Genomic DNA, 22,339 nt, shown 5'->3' on the forward strand with positions numbered 1-22,339 from the left:
ACAGCACTGTATGGGGCAGAAACATGGAACATAAGAGAAGAAGAGAGAAGGAGTTTGAATGTGTTTGAGATGAGATGTCTGAGAAGTATGATGGGGGTTACTAGGCTAGATAGAGTGAGAAATGAGGAGATGAGGAGAACAGGGGTGGAAAGGGAGTTGGGAAATAGGGTTGATGAAAGAATATTAGGATGGTTTGGACACATGGAAAGAATGAGTGAAGAAAGACTAGTAAAAGAGGTATGGATGGGCTAAAATTCACCCTCTCTGCATGGGTCTTGAAAGGAGAATGAGGAGGTTGATGGAGGCCAAATTCAACCTGGGAGACCTAACTAACCACAGTAAAGGATATATGTACTTCTCTTTGGCTATTGCCTAGCCAATCCTTAAACAAGAGCATGAACCAATCAGCATGCTCCATTATGGGATGTCTGGTGGGATGATCCAGAGAGGGGGTATGTAGTTTGTTGGTCTGCACATATCTGTCTCCTTGAAGAAGACATGTAGTCAAAACATCAGATAACATTAGTGTTTCTGGTACAACCCATGTTTTCCTACCTTTTCCACTCACCTGTCTCATCTCTGAAAACAATATACATGCATATACCAGAGGCTTTTTCCCCCGAACAAGGGAAATAACCAAAGTCAAAGGCATAAATCCACTCCCACCCATTTCATCCCCACATACTCCACTCCCATCCACTGCCCCTCCCTCCCTCTTTTCTTGGCTCCTCCTGGATGACAGGTATCCCTGCATCTCGCCCACTGACCTGGGTCAGAAGCAATGTAGTAAGACACAGCACATCCACAATAAGGTCACTTCATTTAATTGGTAATCCCCCTCTCCATCCCCTCATGCAGAAAAAGAGAAAATGGGGAGAAATCCCTTCAGGCTGCATCAAAATATCATTCACACATACCCCCTCACCCCACATCCCCTACCAGCTCCCTTCCATGCGTCACAGCATCATCCATACAAAAATTGAACAGGAAAGTCAAGAAATATCCCCAAAGAAAATAATGGAACAACAAGTCAAAGACAATACCTAGGAAACAGTGATTCAGGTGATCAAAGAGAAAGGGAACTAGTTAGGGACACAGTGGATAGAAAAAGATGTATAGTAATCTATGGCATCAAAGAAAAACATGATATACCTAGGTATCAGAGGGAAAAGGAAGAGAAAGAGCTTGCCAAGGAAATTCTAAAAGAATTACAAACAGATGAACAAAGTTGGGATCAGGAAATCGAGGAAAGCCATAGGATGGGAAGATATTCTAAAGAAAAGAAATACAGGCCAAATAGTGAAAATTACAAAAATATCTGGATAAAAAAAAGGAATGAGTGAGGAAGAAAGAGAAAGAAAAAGAACTTAGAAACGAAGTGAATGATAAGAATGAAAAAAGAACTAAAACTTAAAAAAAAAAAGATTTTTTGGAGAGTGATAGTTCTGAGACTAAGAAAATGGTATATTAAGAAAATGGAAACAAAGAAGACAGAAAGAGAAGAGGAGAAAGGAAATTAGAAATAAGTTATACTAATATAGATGAAATAATCTCAGGAATGAACTAATTAAACAATTACCTGGCCTTAGAAAAACCAGACATAATGGGAATAGTGGAAACTAAATTAGAGCATAACCTAACTCCCTATACTGTGGGACAAGGTTTATACAACTGTTGAACAAAGAATAGAAGGGACAAACAGGGTGGAGGAGTTCTTATTTTGACCAAGAAAGATTTGAATGTGAAAAAATTAACTGAAGGAAAAAATAATGTAGAATCAATTATGATACAAGTAGAAAGTAAATATATGAAGAGTAGAAAATTTGTAATGGTGTATGTGCCCCCCAAAACACAAGCCTGGTCAGAAAGTGATCATTCCAAATTATTAGAAGATACAAAATATGAATTAACTGAAATACTGAATAACAGAGGAAATACAGTAATTATGGGTAACTTTAATTCAAAGGAAATATGTTGGGAAGAGATGACAGTGAAGGGGGGGAGGAACTCTGGGGTAATATCCTTCTTGACACCATTGAGTACACAATGACCCAGTGGATTAGAGAAAATACTAGATATAGAGGTAATGAAAAACTCGTAACATTGGACTTGATACTTACGACAGAGCCTGAGATTGTTGAAAAAATTTATTACAAAACCCCGATAGGAAAGAGTGATCATGTACTAATAGAACTGGAATTGAAAGAACAAATGGATCGAAACAAAAACGATAAACATAGAATAGGAAGACTAATGTATAACAGAACAAACTTTGAGAAACTTAAATCATTCTTCCGCAATGCAAATTGGGATAGATTCGTAAATGAAGAAACAGGGATAGAAGAAAAATGGAACATACTATAAGAAATTTATAATGAAGAAATGAATAAATACGTACCACTAAAAAATAGAAAGAACATACATAAAAAGCTGGTACAACAAAAGGTGTTGTGAAACTAAGGACAAAAGAGGCAAGCTTGGAAAACATGGAAATCAAGAGAGAATTATCCCCTGCAATGAAAGAAATAAACGTAACACAAAAGGAAATGAGCGACCAAATTAAAACCCTTGATGTTAGAAAATCACATGGCCCAGATACAATTGCAAAGTGGATACTGAAAGAATGTATGAAAGAATTAACAGACAAAATATACATTATAATTAAAGTATCACTTAAAGAAGGAAAAGTGCCACTGGACTGGAAAAAGGCAAACATTGTACCAATCTATAAGGGAGGTAATAAAGAAGACCCATTTAATTACAGACCGGTATCACTGACAAGCCCAATAGCAAAATTTGTGAAAGAATTGTCAAATATAGATGAATAAAGCACCTGGAAGAAAAAACTATACTAAATCCAAATCAATTTGGATTCAGACAAGGGAGATCATGTACAACAAATTTGATCTGCTTCTACTCAAGATTAATAGACATAATACAAGAAAGAGATGGGTGGGCAGACTGTGCCTTTCTTAACCAACAAAAGGCATTCGACAAGGTACCACATAAAAAACTTATAAAGAAGATAGAATCAAAAGGTGGCATCAGAGGAAAATTATTGGAATGGATGAAAGACCTGATTTGGAGGAAAATGAGAGTTGTAATAGATTGAACACCCAAGGCTAGATAACCCATCCCTGGTGAAGTCCCACTTTTACCTCAAACCACTCATTCCATTTCTAATTGTAACACAGGCTCTCTACTACTCTCGTAAAAACTCTTGACTGTTCTTAACATCTTTCCTCCTATCCCATATATCTGCAATACCTCCCACAATGCCTTCCTGTCTACCCTATCATAAGCATTTTCTAAATCCATAAAGGCCCATAAATGTTTTGGACTCATGGAAAGAATGAGGGAAGAAAGATTAGTAAAAGATGTGTGGAAGGCAGAAGTGAATGGAGTGAACATGCGAGGGCAACCAAGAATGAGATGGATGGATAAAGTAAAAGGGGCATTGGAAAAGAGGGGAATGTCTGTTGAGGAAGGGAGAAGACAGAAGATTGGGGTGAGTTAAGAATGGTTGAGTATGGATGATGTTATGATGCATGGAAGGGAGCGGATGGAGGATGACAGGGTGAGGGAGTATGTGTGAATGATATTTTGATGCAGCCCAACAGGATTTTTCTCTCTTTTTCTGCATGAGGGGATGGAGAGGGGGGTCGCTGATTGAATGAAGTAGCCTTGCTGTGGATGTGCTGTGTCTTGCTGCATTGCTTCTGACCCATGGCAGTGGGCAAGATGAATGAACCAAGAAAAGAAGGAGGGAGGGGTAGTGAATGGGAGTGGATTATATAGGGATAAAATAGGTGGGAGTGGATTTATGCCTTTGACTTTGGCTACATCCCTTGTAAGAGGGAGAAGGCCATTGATATGTGTATTTAAAAAAAAAAAAAAAATCCTCACCTTTTCCTAAAGCTTTCTCACATATCTGCCTTACCACAAAAATCTGATCTACACAACCCCTACTTATCATAAACCTACACTGTTCCTCCCCAATTACTCTCTTCCTCTCCTAAGGCTCTCAATCAAAACCCTCCCATAAGCCTTCCCAACTACACTCAACAAACTGATCCCTCTGAAACTACTACACTCACACTTGTCCCCTTTTCCCTTGTAAAGTGGAACTATATAGGCACTTCTCCAGTTCTCTGGCACTCTACCCTCTTTTCGATAAACATTAAACAACCTCACCCGCCCACCATCACTGTACCTCCCTTTTTTAGACACTGCATCATCATTTTAATAACTGCTTTCACATCATCTTTTGTTATTTCTCCTCCATTTTCCTCATTCATCACTGTCATTTTCTTAGTGCTTCCCACTGTTACTACCTTTCCCTCCCTATCTTCCTTCACATTTAGCACCTCTCTAATACTTTGCCCATCTTCCTCTTATTGTTGTCTCTTCCATTATCATCTCTCCATCTGCACCTTTTACCTTTTCTTCTCTACTTGATTCTAGATTCTTGATTGATACTTAATTCTCTACCTGAAAGTAGTTTACTCTATTATTGAAACATGCATACATATACCAAGGGCTTTTTACCCCTTACAAGGGAAGTAGCCAAAGTTAAATGGCATAATTCCACTCCCACCAGCTCTCCTGATTTCCAAAGCTCCTTGTATCTCATCTTTTCTTATATATCTTCTATTTTCTTCTCCCATCACCATAATTTTCTTAGCACCTGACTTACCAGTAAATATAAACTACATTTATGCATACATAATTTGTACTGGTATCAATAATATGAGTACCAGAAAATACTTGTAATATACCAGTACAAAAAATGTGGGCATAAATGTAGTTCATATTTACTGGACAAAGTGGCACAAGTTTACTGTACTGTGACACAATAGTTCATAGATTGGTAGAAGGAATAGGCTCATTGATTCCTGTGAAACATATGATAAAATATGTTACTTGTTTTATGTTAACAGTATCAAGCACAGCCTTGTTTGAAACATAATTTCTTCAATAGTATGTAGTGACCCTTTGCAGAGATTTTGCAGATATTTGTATTACTATTTTTTTTTTTCAAAACTAATTTTTAAAATATCATGTGATATAATGAAGTATATGATTCTTTTTGTATACATGTAAACATTTTTCATTATCCTCAGCATGTCATTTTACATATACTTCTTTTATTGTGATATTTCTCTGTCTTCTTTACAACATGAAAAGATATCATGGACTCAGGGATGTGGGTCAAACTTCAGTGCCTCAACAGGTTATATCATGTCTCCAAATCACCCAGAGAGGTATCCTCGCAATGCCAACTGTATATACGGAATTATTGCTCCAGCTTCAAGTCGTGTTATCATCAACTTTATAACCTTTAGAGTTGAAGGTATGGTTTTAATTAAATTAATGTAGCATGTGATAATTGATGATATATTTTTCTTTTCATTATGTAGTTCTTTATAGATTCCCTGATTCAAAAGGTTCTCCACAAGGAAGTAACATCCTAACCCTCACTTAAAAGGAGGGGTAGGAGTTTGTGACATTCAACTGAATCATGAAAATAGCTGAACATACTACACTATTGATAATTTCCACTTTTGCAATTTATGTATATACATGCATATACACACATACATACATACATACATATACCAAGGCTTTATCCCCCTTTCAAAGGAGGTAGCCAAAAGAGAAAAAGGCATAAAATCATTCCCACCCATTCCATCCCTAAATACACTCCATTCCCCTCCACCCTCCCTCTTATCTTAGCACCTCCTGGATGACGGGTCATCCCTGCACCTTGTCCACTGCCCTGGGTCAGAGGCAGTGTCGCAAGTCACAGCACATCCACAGCAAGGCCGCTTCATTAAATCGGTGACCCCCCTCTCCATCCCCCCATGCATAAGAGGAGAAGACAGGGAGAAATCCCTTCAGCCTGCGTCAAATTTTACTCGCATATACAGTAATACCTCACCCCCCATTCCCCCACCCATTCCACCTCATACATCACAACATCATCCATATACAACCATTCTTCATTCACCTCCATTCCTTCCTCAACAGACATTCCCCTCTTCACCAAAGCCCCTTTCACCCCATCCATCCATCTCATCCGAGGACGTCCCAACATGCTCACTCACTCCACATCTGCCTTCCATACCTCTTTTACTAGTCTTTCTTCACTCATTCTTTCCATGTGTCCAAACCATCCTAATACTATTTCATGAACCCTATCTCCCAACTCCCTTTCCACCCCTGTTCTCCTCCTCACCTCCTCATTTCTCATTCTATCTAGCCTAGTAACCCCCATCATACTTCTCAGACACCTCATCTCAAACACATTCAAACTCTTTCTCTCTTCCTCGCTTATGTTCCATGTTTCTGCCCCATACAGTGCTGTTGGCACAATCACTCCTTAATATAGTCTCCTCTTAGCATCCATTCCCAAATGTCTATTCCTCATTACACTTTTTAATCCACCAAGACATTTACTTGCTTCTCTCAATCTACATTCTACCTCCACCTTTTCCTGCCTTATTTGCACCCAAGTATCTAAAACTATCCACTTCCTCCAGTCGCTCTCCCTTAATGTTCACTTCCAGTCTACTGTCCCTTTCACCCCTTGTACATCTCATCACCTTACTTTTACCCACATTTATCTTTAGCTTTCTTCTTTCACACACTCTCCCAAACTCTGTCACCAACTTTCTCAATCCCTCCTCCGATCCTGCCACAAGTGCAGTGTCTTCCACAAACAACAGCTGGCTCACCTCCCACTTTTCTCCATTTTCTTTAACCATCTCCAACCCATGACCCACCACCCTTGCATTCACCTCTTGCACCACCCCATCCAGGTACAGGTTGAACAGCCAGGGTGACATAACGCATCCCTGACGAAGTCCCACCTTTACCTTGAACCATTATATATATATATATATATATATATATATATATATATATATATATATATATATATATATATATATATATATATATATATATATATATATATATATATAAAATGTGTATAAATGGACAGGAGATTCTCTCTTAAACAAGTAGAGTTAAATGTAATTGCCAGTTCTGCTTTTTGTATTTTCTTTAAGACATTCTCTTTGTGTCTTAAGGTGGTCTTCTTGTCTCTATTGAGATCTGAGATGATTTCTCTGTAGGAGGTCATCTGTGCTGCCAAATCATGATTTTGAGTCTCTTGACTCTTCTTCAGTAGCTTAGTATAGTGGCTGTCTCTATGTTAGAGTTGCTACTGAACTGAAAATGTCAGATGGATGGTATTTAACCACTTCCATACGGTGACGCCTATGTAGGCGGCATGAGGAGTAAGTGGGTATGCAATGATGCCGAATTCGTCGTCTTGATTATATTTATTGTAGTCGTACCTGCGTGACCTCCATACTCTGTAAACTGGCTTCATCATATTTTCTATGGTTATCAAAATTCACAGGTGAAAGAGAATGAGCAATTGAGCAGTGACTTTATTTTTTATAATGCGAGTATTATGACGCAACATCACACGTCTGGCAGCTAATGCTGCCAGATGTGCGATGTGGCCCGTATTGAAGGGGTTAAGGGCTGGACTACCTGTGTTGTGTACGCGTTCTTGGTGTTGATTGGTCCATCCGATTGGGTGATCTCTCCCTGTGCTTGAGTTGGCTTTGTCTGGCAACAGAGTTCCTCCTCATGCTCGGTAGTGGTAACAGGTCGGACATTTGGATGTTAAAACTAGGGTTCATATCTTTGATTAATATTGCTTCTAAGATGGGGAGGCAACAGTTATCTTGGCATGTCATAATGATGTTCGTATTTTTCACCATTATTTCTCTTGTCTTTTCTTTGTACCTCTCGTATGACTCCCTCGTCCTATTTTGTAACCAAACTGTGAAAGCTCACTTCTTCTCTTCTACAACCTTCTTTGTTTCCTCATCCCACCATTCACTACCCTTCCTTCTATTTCCTCCTGTCCTTGTTCCACACACCATCCTTGCACACTTTGTGACTCCCTCCTTGAACCATCCCCATTCCTCCTCCACACCCAGCTCTACTCTATCCTTCACTCCCTCCCACTCCTTCAGCTTCTTCTTGTACTCCTTCTCCTTTTCATTTTCATTTAAAGAGTTCACTCTAAGCACCTCCCTATCTTTTGTCCCTTTCCTCTTTCTCCATCTATCCTCCACTCTCAACTTACCTTCCACCAAAAAAATGATCTGATATTCCCCCACCCTCTCCCCTTAGCACATGTACATCCTTAACTCTTCCTATCATAATCCTATTTACCACTACATAATCCATCAACACTCTATCTGCCACCCTTCCATCCACCACCCTCTCCCATGTGTACTTATGCTTGACTTTCTTCCAAAACACTGTATTTGCTATCATCAACTCTCTAGACACATCTCCACCATCAACTCTTCACTATGATTCTTTCCTGGAACTCCACATTTCCCAACCACTCCATCAATTGGATCATTTCCTACCCTAGAATTAAGGTCTCCAAGTACTATTACATTGACATTTCTCCCTAAAGAAGAAGAGAAGTAAAGCAAAAGGTAAAGGAGGCAAAGAGGAGAGCAGATTTGAAGTGGGGTAAGAGTATGACAGAAAATTTTGAAAGAAATAAAAAGATGTTTTGGAAAGAAATTAAGAGAGGAAGAGGAGGTGAATGAAGTAGAGAAGAAAAGGTAAAAGGTGCAGATGGAGAGATGATAATGGAAGAGAAGGCGGTAAGGGGAAGATGGGCAGAATATTTTAGGGAGTTGCTAGAGGGGGATAGCGAGGGAAAGATAGTTGCAGTGGGAAATGCTAAGGAAATGACTGTGATGAGTGAGGAAAATGGAGGAGAAATAAGGAAGGATGAAGTGAAGGCAGTTATTAAGATGATGAAAGCAGGTAAGGCACCTGGTCTGGATGGATGCCCTGCAGAATGTCTAAAAAAAAGGAGGTACAGTGATGGTGGACTGGCTGGTGAGGTTATTTAATGTTTGCTGTAGAGAGGGTAGAGTGCCGGAGGACTGGAGGAGTGCCTGTATAGTTCCTCTTTACAAGGGAAAAGGGGACAAGTGTGAATGTAGTAGTTTCAGAGGGATTAGCTTGTTAGGTGTAGTTGGGAAGGCTTATGGGAGGATCTTGATTGAGAGGATTAGGAGAGGAACAGAGGGAGTAATTGTTGAGGAACAGTGTGGATTTAGGACAGGTAGAGGTTGTGTAGATCAGATCTTTGTGGTAAAACAAATATGTGAGAAAGCTATAGGAAAGGGGAAAGATGTTTTTTGGGCTTTTATGGATCTGGAAAAGGCTTACGATAGGGTGGACAGAAAGGCACTGTGGGAAGTTATGCAGATATATGGGATAGGAGGAAAGCTTCTAGGAGCTGTCAAGAGTTTTTATGAGAGTAGTAGAGATTGTGTCAGGATTAGAAATGGAGAGAGTGAGTGGTTCGAGGTAAAGGTGGGACTTCATCAAGGATGTGTTATGTCGCCCTGGCTGTTCAACTTTCATGGATGGGGTAGTACAAGAGGTAAATGCAAGGGTAGTGGGTCAGGGATTGGAGATGGTTAAAGAAAATGGAGAAAAGTGGGAGGTGAGCCAGCTGTTGTTTGCGGACGACACTGCGCTTGTGGCAGGATCAGAGGAGGGATTGAGGAAGTTGGTGACAGAGTTTGGGAGTGTGATAGAAGAAAGCTAAAGATAAATGTGGGTAAAAGTAAGGTGATGAGATGTACAAGGGGTGAAAGTGGCAGTAGACTGGAAGTGAGCATTAAGGGAGAGCAACTGGAGGAAGTGGATAGTTTTAGATACTTGGGTGCAAATGTGGCAGGAAAAGGTGGAGGTAGAATGTAGATTGAGAGAAGCGAGTAAATGCCTTGGTGGATTAAAGAGTGTAATAAGGAATAGACATTTGGGAATGGATGCTAAGAGGAGACTGTATGAAGGAGTGATTGTGCCAACAGCACTGTATGGGGCAGAAACATGGAACATAAGAGAGGAAGAGAGGAGTTTGAATGTGTTTGAGATGAGGTGTCTGAGAAGTATGATGGGGGTTACTAGGCTAGATAGAGTGAGAAATGAGGAGGTGAGGACGAGAACAGGGGTGGAAAAAGAGCTGGGAGATAGGGTTGATGAAAGAATATTAGGATGGTTTGGACACATGGAAAGAATGAGTGAAGAAATACTAGGAAAAGAGGTATGGAAGGCAGATGTGGAGGGAGTGAACATGAGGGGACGTCCTAGGATGAGATGGATGGATGGGGTGAAGGGGGCTTTGGGGAAGAGGGGGATGTCTGTTGAGGAAGGACAGGAGAGGACAGAAGACGGGTGAATGGAGAATTGTTGTATATGAATGATGTTGTGATTGCATGAGGTGGAATGGGCGGGGGGTGGGGGGTGAGGTAGTATGTGTGAGCAAAATTTGACGCAGCCCAAAGGGATTTCTCCCCGTCCTCTCCTTTTATGCAATGGGGGGATGGAGAGGGGGGGTCGCCAATTTAATGAAGTGGCCTTGCTGTGGATGTGCTGTGTCTTGCGACACTGCTTCTGACCCAGGGCAGTGGACAAGGTGCAGGGATGACCCATCATCCAGGAGGTGCTCAGATAAGAGGGAGGGTGGAGGGGTGTGGAGTGTATTCAGGGATGGAATGGGTGGAAATGATTTTATGCCTTTCCCTTTTTGGCTACCTCCCTTGTAAGGGGGAAAAGCCTTGGTATATGTATGTATGTATAATTTTTTTTGCATATGACCTGGTTATGGACCAAAAGGTCTCCTGTCGGCATGCTCCTCCTTTGTAATCCTTTGTGGGGGTGGAAAGGAAGCTAGTAGATGATTGGAGAGCAAGAGGTGGGACCCTTTTCTGTATAGGTAAATATTACATCACTATAGTGAAGGGCTTAGTCAAGTTATTGTAATTTTAATATTGTCTCAGCAGTGGTGTCCCCTGTTCTGAACATAGTTATATGTGATTAGATGAAAAAAAAAAATTATAATGCATCATTGTAGTGAGGGTGGTGTGAAAAAGCATGAAACAAAAATCACTCTGGAAGATATCATACATACATATACTAAAGGCTTTTTCCCTCTTACAAGGGAAGTAGCCAAAAAGAAAAATGCATTAATACTATTCCCATCCATTCTATCCCTAAATACACTCTACTTCCCTCCACCCTCTAGCCTCCCTCTTATCTTAGCACCTCCTGGATGACGGGTCATCCCTGCACCTTGTCCATTGCCCTGGGTCAGGGGCAAAGTCGCAAGACACAGCACATCCACAGCAAGGCCGCTCCATCCCCTCATGCAGAAAAGGTGAAGATGGGGAGAAATCCCTTCGGGCTGCATCAAAATTTTCCCACATATACTACCTCACCCCCATCCCCCCTTCCATTCCACCTCATGCATCACAACATCATCCATATACAACCATTCTCCATTCACCCCTGTCTTCTGTCCTCTCCCTTCCTTCCTTAACAGACATTCCCCTCTTCCCCAAAGCCCCCCTTCACCCCATCCATCCATCTCATCCTAGGTCGCCCCTTCATGTTCACTCCCTCCACTTCTGCCTTCCTTACCTCTTTTACTAGTCTTTCTTCACTCATTCTTTCCATGTGTCCAAACCATCCCAATACTTTTTCATCCACCCTATCTCCCACCTCCCTTACCACTCCTGCCTGTTCTCCTCCTCATTTCTCACTCTATCCAGCCTAGTAACCCCCATCATACTTCTCAGACACCTCATCTCAAACATGACATGGTCACCAAGTACAAAAAATATATATAACAAAACTTTAAAGAATACAAAGAGCATTACAAAATTGGCACCAACTCTCTCACAACTATCATATGAAGAGAGACTAGCAAAACTTGAGCTACAGACATTAGATCAAAGAAGAGAGAGAGGAGGTACGATAACTATTTATAGAATCATGAAAGGCATAGAAACTATTGGTAGAGAGGATCTATTAAAATGGGATAGTAGAAATACAAGAGGACACGGAAAGAGAATCAAGAAAGACAGTTATAGAAGAGATCTGAAAAAGAACAGCTTTCCCCACAGAGTAATAGACATTTGGAACAAGTTAGATGAGAAAGTGGTGTGTGCCAAAATAATACACTAATTTAAAAAAAGTCTAGATAAAATGAGATGAAGGCGGGACACCACGAGCATAGCTCCCCTTCCCGTGAAATACAACTAGGTAAATACATTTAAACTCCTCTCTTCCTCTCTTATGTTCCATGTTTCCGCCCCATACAGTGCTGTCAGCACAATCATTCCTTCATACAATCTGCTCTTAGCCTCCATTCCCAAATGTCTATTCCTCATTACACTTTTTAATCCACCAAGGCATTTACTCGCTTCTCTCAATCTATATTCTACATCCACTTCCACTCCACCCTTTCCTGCCACATTTGCACCCAAGTATCTAAAGCTATCCACTTCCTCCAGTCGCTCTCCCTACTCACTTTCAGTCTCCTGCCACTTTCACCCCTTGTACATCTCATCACCTTACTTTTACCCACATTTATCTTCAACTTTCTTCTTTCACACACTCTCCCAAACTCTGTCACCTACTTCCTAAATTCCTCCTCTGATCCTGCTACAAGTGCAGTGTCGTCCACAAACAACAGTTGGCTCACCTCCCACTTTTCTCCATTTTCTTTAACCATCTCCAATCCCTGACCCACCACCCTTGCATTTACCTCTCGCACCACCCCATCCATGTATAAGTTGAACAGCCAGGGTGCCATAACACATTTTTGAAGAAGTCCCACCTTTACCTCGAACCGCTCACACTCTCCATTTCTAATCCTGACACATGCTCTACTACTCTTGTGAAAACTCTTGACAGCTCCTAGAACCTTTTCTCCTATCCCATATATCTACAAAACCTCCCACAGTGCCTTCCTGTCTACCCAGTTATAAGCCTTTTCCAGATCCATAAAAGCCCAAAAAACATCCTTACCTTTTCCTATAGCTTTCTCACATATCTGTCTTACTACAAAAATCTAATCTACGCAGCATCTACCTGTCCTAAATCTACACTATTCCTTGCCAATTACTCCCTCTGTTCCTTTTCCTAATCCTCTCAATCAAGATCCTCCCATAAGCCTTCCCAACTACACCTAACAAGCTAATCCCTCTGAAACTACTACACTCACACTTGTCCCCTTTTCCCTTGTAAAGTAGAACTATACAGGCACTCCTCCAGTCCTCTAGCACTCTACCCTCTCTACAGCACACATTAAATAACCTCTCCAGCCAGTCCACCATCACTGTACCTCCTTTTTTAGACATTCTGCAGGGCATCCATCCAGACCAGGTACCTTACCTGCTCTTATCATCTTAACAACTGCCTTCACTTCATCCTTCCTTATTTCTCCTCCATTTTCCTCACTCATCACAATCATTTTCTTAGCACTTCCCACTGCAACTATCTTTCCCTCCCTATCCTCCTTCACATTTAGCAACTCCCTAAAATATTCTGCCCATCTTCCCCTTACTGCCTTCTCTTCCATTATCATCTCTCCATCTTCACCTTTTACTTTTTCTTCTCTACTTCATTCACCTCCTCTTCCTCTCTTAATTTCTTTCCAAAACATCTTTTTATTTCTTTCAAAATTTTCTGTCATACTCTTACCCCATTTCACATCTGCTCTCCTCTTTGCCTCCTTTATCTTTTGTTTTACTTCTCTTTTCTTTTCTTTGTAGCTCTCATATGACTCCCTCATCCTATTTTGTAACCAATCTGTGAAAGCTCGCTTCTTCTCTTCTACAACCTTCTTTGTTTCCTCATCCCACCATTCACTACCCTTTCTTCTATTTCCTCCTGTCCTTCTTGTTCCACATACCATCCTTGCACACTTCATGACTCCCTCCTTGAACCATCCCCATTCCTCCTCCACTCCTAGCTCTACTCTATCCTTCACACCCTCCCACTCCTCTCTCAGGTTCTTCTTGTACTCCTTCTCCTTTTCCTTTTCATTTAAAGAGTTCACTCTAAGCACCTCCCTACCTTTTGTCCTTTACCTCTTTCTCCATCAATCCTTCACTCTTAACTTACCCTCCACCAAAAAATGATTTGATATTCCCCCACTCTCTCCCCTTAGCACATGTACATCCTTAACTCTTCATATTATACTCCTATCTACCACTACATAATCCATTAACCACTTCAGTACGGGACTTAAATCTCGCGGGCAGCAGCCAATGCTAGCCGTATGACGTAACGTAATAATATTCGCATCATAAAATATAGTCGCCACTTATATCGATCGTTCTCTCTTTCACCCGCGAATTTTGAAAACCACAGAGAATGGGATTCAGGGTGCATTTGGGAGAATTTTTGTAAAAACACAGGGGCGACTACAATAAATATAATCAAGACGCCGATATGGCAGCGTCGCGAATCCACTTGCTCCTCATGACGCCTACGTGTGCGGCACCGTATGGAAGGGGTTAATGCTCTATCTACCACCCTTCCATCCACCACCCTCTCCCATGTGTACTTATGCTTGACTTTCTTCCAAAACACTGTATTTGCTATCATCAACTCTTTTTCTAGACACATCTCCACCATCAATTCTCCACTACAATTCTTTCCTGGAACTCCACATTTCCCAACCGCTCCATCAACTGGTTCATTTCCTACCCTAGCATTAAGGTCTCCCAATACTACTACAATGACATTTCTCTCTAATCCCTCTATGCACTCATTTAAATCTATCCAAAAAGCCTCCCTTTCTTCTACACTCTTCTCACTACTAGGCCCATATGCACTTACAAAAACCCACATCTCCTCTACCAGTTTCACCTTCATCCACATTATCTTTGAAGAAACCACCTTCCACTCCACTATATGTTTACCTATCTCTTCATTTACTAGTAAAGCCACCCCTTTTCTCCCTCTCCCTTTCTTCACTCCTGAGAGCCTCCCAATTACACTCCCCAACTCATACTCGCCCTTCCCTCTCAATTTAATTTCACTCAAAGCCAACGCATCCATCTTTCCTCTCACAAACATATTACCTATCTCTTCCCTTTTAATCTCATCTGTATCACATCCACACACATTAAAAAACCCAAACTTTAGGGTGCTGGTTGGAAAACTCCTAGACCCTCTTATGCCTTTACTTTTTTTAGAAATGTACCATGTGGGGCTACAGGGAGAAGGATGCCTCTTCCCAATCCCCGTCCCGTTTTTCTCACCTCTTACAATCCAAGTGGGAATACTTGGTGGCAGTACTCTTTCCCCCCACCACAGGGTAGGTGAAATAAGGAAATGAAATTCAGAGAAATGGTACAGGATAGTAACAAGGGGTTTGGGGACAGCATAACAGAGGGACAGTAGCAGTATAATAAAACTTTCATCATTTTTCTGTGAGCAGAGTCCTCTATCACAGACAAAATGACATGTGGCTCTGGTCCATAGGGGCACCCCATATAGACCCTAAAGTATCAACTGCATGTTACTTTGCCATAACAACATGCAGCCCAGCCAATACCCCAGACGGGGGAAGATATCACATATCCTAAATTTACAATAGTCCACAATTAAAATTGTATATGCTCTGATTTCAGGTGGTAGACAGTGTCCTTATGATTCAGTTCAAATATATGAAGGTTCCATTCAAAAGTATAAATTTTGTGGCTTAAATGCTGATGAAGCCTTGAGTGGTCCAATTATTCTTCGAAGTCCAGTCATGTTAAAGTTTGTGTCTGATTGGTCTGTCCAGTATCAAGGATTTCTTGCAAACTACACCATCATACGTGAGTTCTGTGTTGACTTGTTGAATATGATGACATGCCTTTTGATTAGCGTGTGTTTATGCTCATGTTGTAGTAGGAATAGTGTATTTCAGATTAGTATAGGATTCAGATAAAGTAAAAAACAAACAAAAAAAAAACATTAGTGACCTTTTTACAATATTTAGATGTACAGCTACCCATGACTACCTGAAATTAATATATAATGTTATTTCCATTTTGGAACAGCATGTGGAGGCAATATAACCAGGGGTGGCATCATTGAAGTGCCCCAGGAGAATATATATGATATGTATTGCACTTGGGACATCACTGCTCCTGAAGGAAAAATTGTACACTTCAAGTATGTAACTATATTTTTAAGAGAATTTTAGACTGTTTCAGTTTTATTTGTATAAAAGGACATTTTCTCTAGCTATATGATGCTTACTGGCCAAGTTGGTTAGATTATCACTACTTGCGACAGAGGTCAAGGTGAAAGCAGTTCAAACCCTGCTGCAAGTGAGTTGGACCAAGGGGTTGGTTCATTAAATTTCACTCTACAAAGTCCTCTGTAGGGGGCACAGTACTAGCCTCCTGAAAGGGGGGAGTTTGTGATATGAAACCAAAACATTTGTTTTATAAGTGCTACATCCTGGGCAGCTGTTCACAATGCAGTCATCCAGCCTCTTCTGGTAGCTTAGAAGTGCTGGGTGGTGGCCGCACCGCAGTCTGGCCAGGTGGACTCTGTCCTTTCTTGGGAGAGAGGATTCAGAAGGGTGGATATCAGGGGGTCTGGCATGCAGCAGTGTGTTGTCTTTCAGTATGTTAATGGAGCGGTGAGTGATATGATTATGAATATGTTTCCGGAGGCTGGTATTTGGTGGTTGTGGAGGAAGAGAAGAGAGTATCTGTGTGTGATACAGGTCTTTGAGTGTTGTTTTAATGTTTCTTGGTATGTGTGGGTGTTCTGCTATGTAGTGTAGCGGGTACGATGTGTTTGTGGTGGCTGCGGCAAGTGTTTGTGTGCCTCTCATGTCGAGGTGGTCCTTGACTTTGAGGACTTTTGTTTCATGGTGTAAATGGTCTGTAGGTGTTGTATTTGTGCAGCCTGTAATTGTTTTTAGGGCTTTGTTTTGTATGATTTGAAGGGTGTTGTGGTGTGTCTCACTGAGATTAGGAGCCCATGCAGGACTCGCATAATTCATCACTGAGCGTATGCATTGTTTGTATATTGTTGTATTAGTTTCTTTGTTTTGTCCAAATGTTGTTCCAGCGATTGACTTAAGTGCATTAAGCCTAGGTGTGCATTTGTTTTTTATGTTTGTGATGTGTTGTTTGAAAGACATGGATGTATCGTATGTTACACCAAGAATTTTCGGTGTGTTTGTGTGTGGTATTAGAGTGTTGTTGATGTAGAGATGAGGTATGTATTTGTGTTCTTTTGTCCAGTTGGTGAGAAGTGTTGCTGTAGATTTGGTTGGAGCTATTTTGAGTCTGTTTGTGATGAACCATGTGTTGAGTGTATCAAGGTATGGCTGGATTATTTCTGCAGCTTTGTCTGTGTTACGATGTGTGCATGTGATTGTTATGTCGTCTGCATAGGAAGAGATTTGTATTTCTGAGGTGTCTGGTGTGGGTAAGTCATGCATGTAGAGATTAAAGAGCGTGGGGGATAGAACAGAGCCCTGTGGTACTCCATTCTTAATGTTTCTGATGTGTGATGATTGGCCATTATATGACATGTAAGCATTCCTACCTGCCAGATAATTGGCCAGCCATCTTTTGGTGTTATTGTGCATGTCTGTGTTATATATTTTATTTGTTAGGTTGTGGCAGGGGATAGCATCAAAAGCTTTACTAATGTCTAATGTTATAAGAAGTGTTCTGTAGTGGGGCTTATCTGAATTGATGCCATCTAAAATTCTTTGTGTGAGGTTTATCAGAAGAGTGTTTGTGGAGTGTAGTAGCCTAAAACCATGTTGTGAGTCAGCAAGGGGAATATGTGGTGTGACAAGTTTAAGTATTAGGCGTTCAATGACTTTAGAGGGGGTGCAGAGAAGTGTGATTGGGCGGTGCAATGTTGGGATTGTTGGGTCTCTGTTCAGTTTTGGAATGGTGATTATTTTACCATGCTTCCAGATGTCGGGTATAATGTTGTGTGAATAGCAGTAGTTTGCAATGTTTGTGAGTGCGTGTATACCTTGTGGTCCAATGTGTTTTAGGTGGATGTTACTTATGTTATCAGGGCCACAGGCAAATGAGTGCTTGAGATTATGTGTTTTGTCTGACTGTCTATGAAGGGTGTATAGTCTGAGTCTGTGGGAAAGTCTTTCTTAATCGAATAGTGCGTCGGTCGTCATGGTGAGAAGTGAGATGGCTTGTCTGTGCAAAATGATTTATGAGTGTGTTTGCTTGTTGTCTGTTTGAGGGTAGATTGTCTGTTGTTGTGATTATTGCTGCGTGAGAGCGTGTTGTGTTACTGTTGGATAGTGTAATGCTGTTGAGTGTTTTGTACAATTTGCTGGTGTTTTTTTTGTGATCAAGTGTATTAATAAAGTTTTGCCAATTTTGTGTTTTTTGTTCGTGTATTTTATTGGCAATCACAGTGTTTAGTGTTTGTATTTGGTCTGCTATGTTTTGAGGGATAGGTGTGGGGGTATTGTGTTTAAGTGTGTCTCATTGTCTGATGAGGCCTTGGATTTCTGGTGTGAAGTTTGGGTTGTGTGATTTTCTGTTGCCTCTAGGAATGTATCTCTTGTCTGCATTTTGTATGATTGTATTAAAAGTGTGCACAGCATTGTTTATGTTTGTAATTGGTGTGCTGTTAAGTGTTTCAAAATGTTGTTCTGTCTCTACAGTAAAAGCTTCCCAGTTAGCTCTCTTGTAATTGGTGTATGTGTGTCTGTGGCCAACTGGGGTGCATCTTGTTTGGGTGGTGATGATGATTGGAAGGTGGTCAGAACCAAGGGTTCCAACCACTCTCCATGATGTTGTTGGGGTTAGGCAGGGGGAGCAGAAGGTGATATCAGGAGAGGAGGGAGTGTATAGAGCTTGGTGTGGGATATGTGTATGATTATGTGTGTTGTTCATGATAGTCAATGAGTCAAACTGAGTCTGTATATCAAGCCCTCTGTCTGTGTCAGGGTTGTCGACATACCAGGCAGACGACTTGGCGTTGAAGTCACCACCCATGATCAGGTTGGGGATTGAGGCTAGTTGGCTAAATTGAAGCCTGAAGGTGTTTGGAACTGTGGGGGATGATTGGGGGGGGAATGTACATGTTAACTATTGTCAGTGTTGATTTGTTGCCTGTGCGGATTTGAATGGATTGGATTTTATGTAGTGTTATCTGTGGTAGTGAGGAGAATTTTGGTTGTGGCACTTGTGTCCACAAAACAGATGGAGTGGTGGATCAGGGTGATGAGTCCACCGCCATTGCCGTCAGTCCGGTCTTGTCTGATGGTAGTGTAATTATGAAATGATGGTGTTTTGTGTGAGTGTCTTAGTTTTGTTTCTTGTATAATTGCAATGTGTATGTTGTGTTGTTTAAGAAAGTGTTCGAGTTCATGTTTTTTCGTATTAATACCGTCAATGTTGTGTTGTAATATGTTGATGTTGTGTGTTCTGTATGTGTTGTATATTGCCATTTGGGGTTGAGGTTGGGGTGTTAATGGGGAAGGTATAGGATCTGGGTTAGAGGGGGGAAAGGAGAGATTGGGGACAAAGAAAGGGGAGTACTGATTGGGGATAAGGGCAAAGGGAAATTGGGAGTGGGTAAGGGTACTGGCTGTGGTTGGGGAGGTGGGAGTGGGGTTACTGGAGGGCAGGTAGAACATGTCCAAGTGTTTGTGTATTGGTTTGTGTCAGCAAGTGTTGTACAAGTGAGGTGGGCCCAGTTTTTGCACATATTGCATTGAACTGAGCCCTTTGTCTGTCTGCTCGAAGTAATGGGTTTAGAGCATGTTGGGCATGTGTATTTTGTGGTGGGCCCAGGATTGCTCTCTACATCTCCGGCTAAAAGTAGAAGAAGAGGGGTGATTGCCGGAAAATCACCCCTCGGTGCAGAAAAAACGTAATATTGCATGTTGAGAAAAAAGGATTGTGGTACTCCCCAAGGCAGTCGTAGCTCATCTTGGGGATCGGTGCCACCTGCGTAGAGCCGGTGGCCAGGGCTGGTTGCCGCCGTTTGGCCCCCAACTCTTGGGGTTGGGGGGGTGGTCCCACGATGTAGACGCTGCGGCTCCAGGACCTGGAAAGGGAGTTGGGAGATAGGGTTGATGAAAAAGTAATAGGATGGTTTGGACACATGGAAAGAATGAGTGAAGAAAGATTAGTAAAAGAAGTGTGGAAGGCGGAGGTGGAAGGAGTAAATATGAGGGGGTGTCCTCGGATGAGATGGATGGATGGGGTGAAAGGGGCTTTACAAAAGAGAGGAATGTCTGAAGAGGAAGGATGGGAGAGGACAGAAAATAGGGATGAATGGAGAAGGGTTCTGTATAGATGAGGCTGTGATGCATGAGGGGGAGTGGATGGGGGATGGGGGGTGAGGAAGTATGTATGAGAAAAAATTTGACACAGCCCGAAGGGATTTCTCCACGTCTTCTCCTTTCCTGCATAAGGGGACGGAGAGGGGGGGTCGCTGAATTTATGAAGCAGCCTTGCTGTGGATGTACTGTGTCTTAAGACACTGCTTCTGACCCAGGGTAGTGGACAGGATGCAGGGATGACCCGTCATCCGGGAAGTGCTAAGATGGGAGGGGGGGAGGAGGGTGGAGGGGAGTGGAATATATGGGAAATGAAAATGGGTGAGAGTGATTTCTATGCCTTTTTCTTTTTGGCTACCCCCTGTGTAAGGGGGAAAAAGCCTTTGGTATATGTATGTATGTATGTAGGTTAGCCTCCCATCCAGGAGTTGATGCCAAGAGTGAGGAACCAACTAAAATTGATGGTATGTTCAGTTACTGTCAATCCTTTCTCCCACTAACAGTAACTTCATTGTTCCAGCTAATAGACATAAGTTGTCTGACAATGGTTTGTGATGGTGGGGACAGGAAATGGTGATTTTTGGAAGACTAGTCCCAACCCACATTACAGGCAGTGTAGGCCCAGTGGTCACCTTTTTGTCTACCTATGCATCTCATCACTACTATACAACAATTAGGCAAAAAATAGAACAGAGAAACAGGGTGGAGGAGTCATGTTTTTGACTAAGAAAAGTTTAAATGTGACAAAGATAATAGAAGGAAAAAATAATGTGGAATTGAATATGATTAAAGTTGAAAACAGAAATATGAAAAGTAGAAAATTTATAGTAATATATGTGCCCCCAAAAACACAGGTTTGGACATATAGTGATCATTCCAAAATACTGGAAGACATAAAGAATGAATTAATTGAATCATTGAAAGGAGGTGGAAATATAATGATTATGGGTGATTTTAACTCAAAGAAATATGTTTATAAGAAATGACAGTAAAAGGTGGAGAGGAACTTTAGGGAAATATTCTACTGGATATGACCATTGAATACACATTGATTCAATGGGTGAAGGAAAATACCAGATATAGAAACAATGAAAAACCGTCAAGGCTAGATTTGATATTTACATCAGAGCCTGAAATCGTGGATAAAATGGAATACAAGACACCAATTAGGAAGAGTGACCATATAATAATAGAGTTTGAACTAAAAGAACAAATTGATTTAAGAAGAATTGAAGAACATAGAAAATGAAGACTAATGTACACCCACTCCTCGTTTAACGACCTACTCTGTTAACGACAACTCGGAGTAACGACGGGCTTTATGACATTCGTTTAACGTAAATCTCCCAAAGTTACGACGTCGTGTACGATAATTAAGTTGGCTGAGGCAAATTTGTATGATGTTATAAATGAACTTGTACGGTGGATATTACCTGTGAGGTAAAGTGTTCTGAAGCTTAGGTCTACATTACCATCCTGCAAGCTGAAAAAACTACCTGGGGTACAGTATATACCAGTAGTGGTAAATTTTTAGTTTCGACCAAGGGCGCAATATAGCAATAGAAAATTAATTATTAATTTTGTAAATTATAATGTATCAACGTAATATGCAATTTTGTGAGCGGAAAAAAAAGGTGCTAAAACAAATTTCGTAAGTAACGAAGTCATGTCGGACGAATGGTACACCATGTTTGTTATGATAGATGCCGATGTCGAAGAAATGAAAGGATGATAAATTTGTCTAACCTAAACTAAACTAACCTAACCTGTGTTTGATAAATCATTACCTGCAAATTAAATGTCATCCGGCTCGTCCTCGTTGTCGTCGTTGTGAGAGACGTTGGCAGACGACAAGATGGCGTCCCAATCCTATGCTACCAACTTCGTTCATTAGCATATTTTCTTGTAGCATGGTATTTTTTACTTTCATTTCCGCCCACAAAATTGCATATTACGTTGATACATTTTAATTTACAAAATTAATAATTAATTTTCTATTGCTATATTGCGCCCATGGTCGAAACTAAAAAAATACCCCGGTATTCAATATGGAATGTAAGCATATGCGGATTTGGTCATATATGATAATTTCAGGAACCTAACCACCGTAAATAAACAGTAAATAAAGCTTTAATG

The 22,339-nt window shown here is 41.1% G+C and overlaps 1 protein-coding gene across 1 annotated transcript in view; it reads left to right on the forward strand.

The window, feature by feature from the left end:
• Nucleotides 1-16,126, forward strand: part of LOC143022906 (cubilin-like) — a gene marked incomplete at its 5' end in the record, with an annotated part of 158,450 nt that extends 142,324 nt beyond the window's left edge. Inside the window, 3 exons of the mRNA XM_076181305.1 lie at nt 5,188-5,353; nt 15,552-15,740; nt 15,966-16,126. Coding sequence (XP_076037420.1) covers nt 5,188-5,353; nt 15,552-15,740; nt 15,966-16,111 — 501 coding nt within the window. The remainder of the gene's footprint in view (nt 1-5,187; nt 5,354-15,551; nt 15,741-15,965) is intronic.
• Between the last annotated feature and the right edge of the window lie 6,213 nt (nt 16,127-22,339).

This window comes from Oratosquilla oratoria, unplaced genomic scaffold, assembly GCF_046742065.1.
Source record: "Oratosquilla oratoria isolate Oo_2021 unplaced genomic scaffold, ASM4674206v1 SCAFFOLD222, whole genome shotgun sequence".
NCBI lineage: Eukaryota > Metazoa > Arthropoda > Malacostraca > Stomatopoda > Squillidae > Oratosquilla > Oratosquilla oratoria.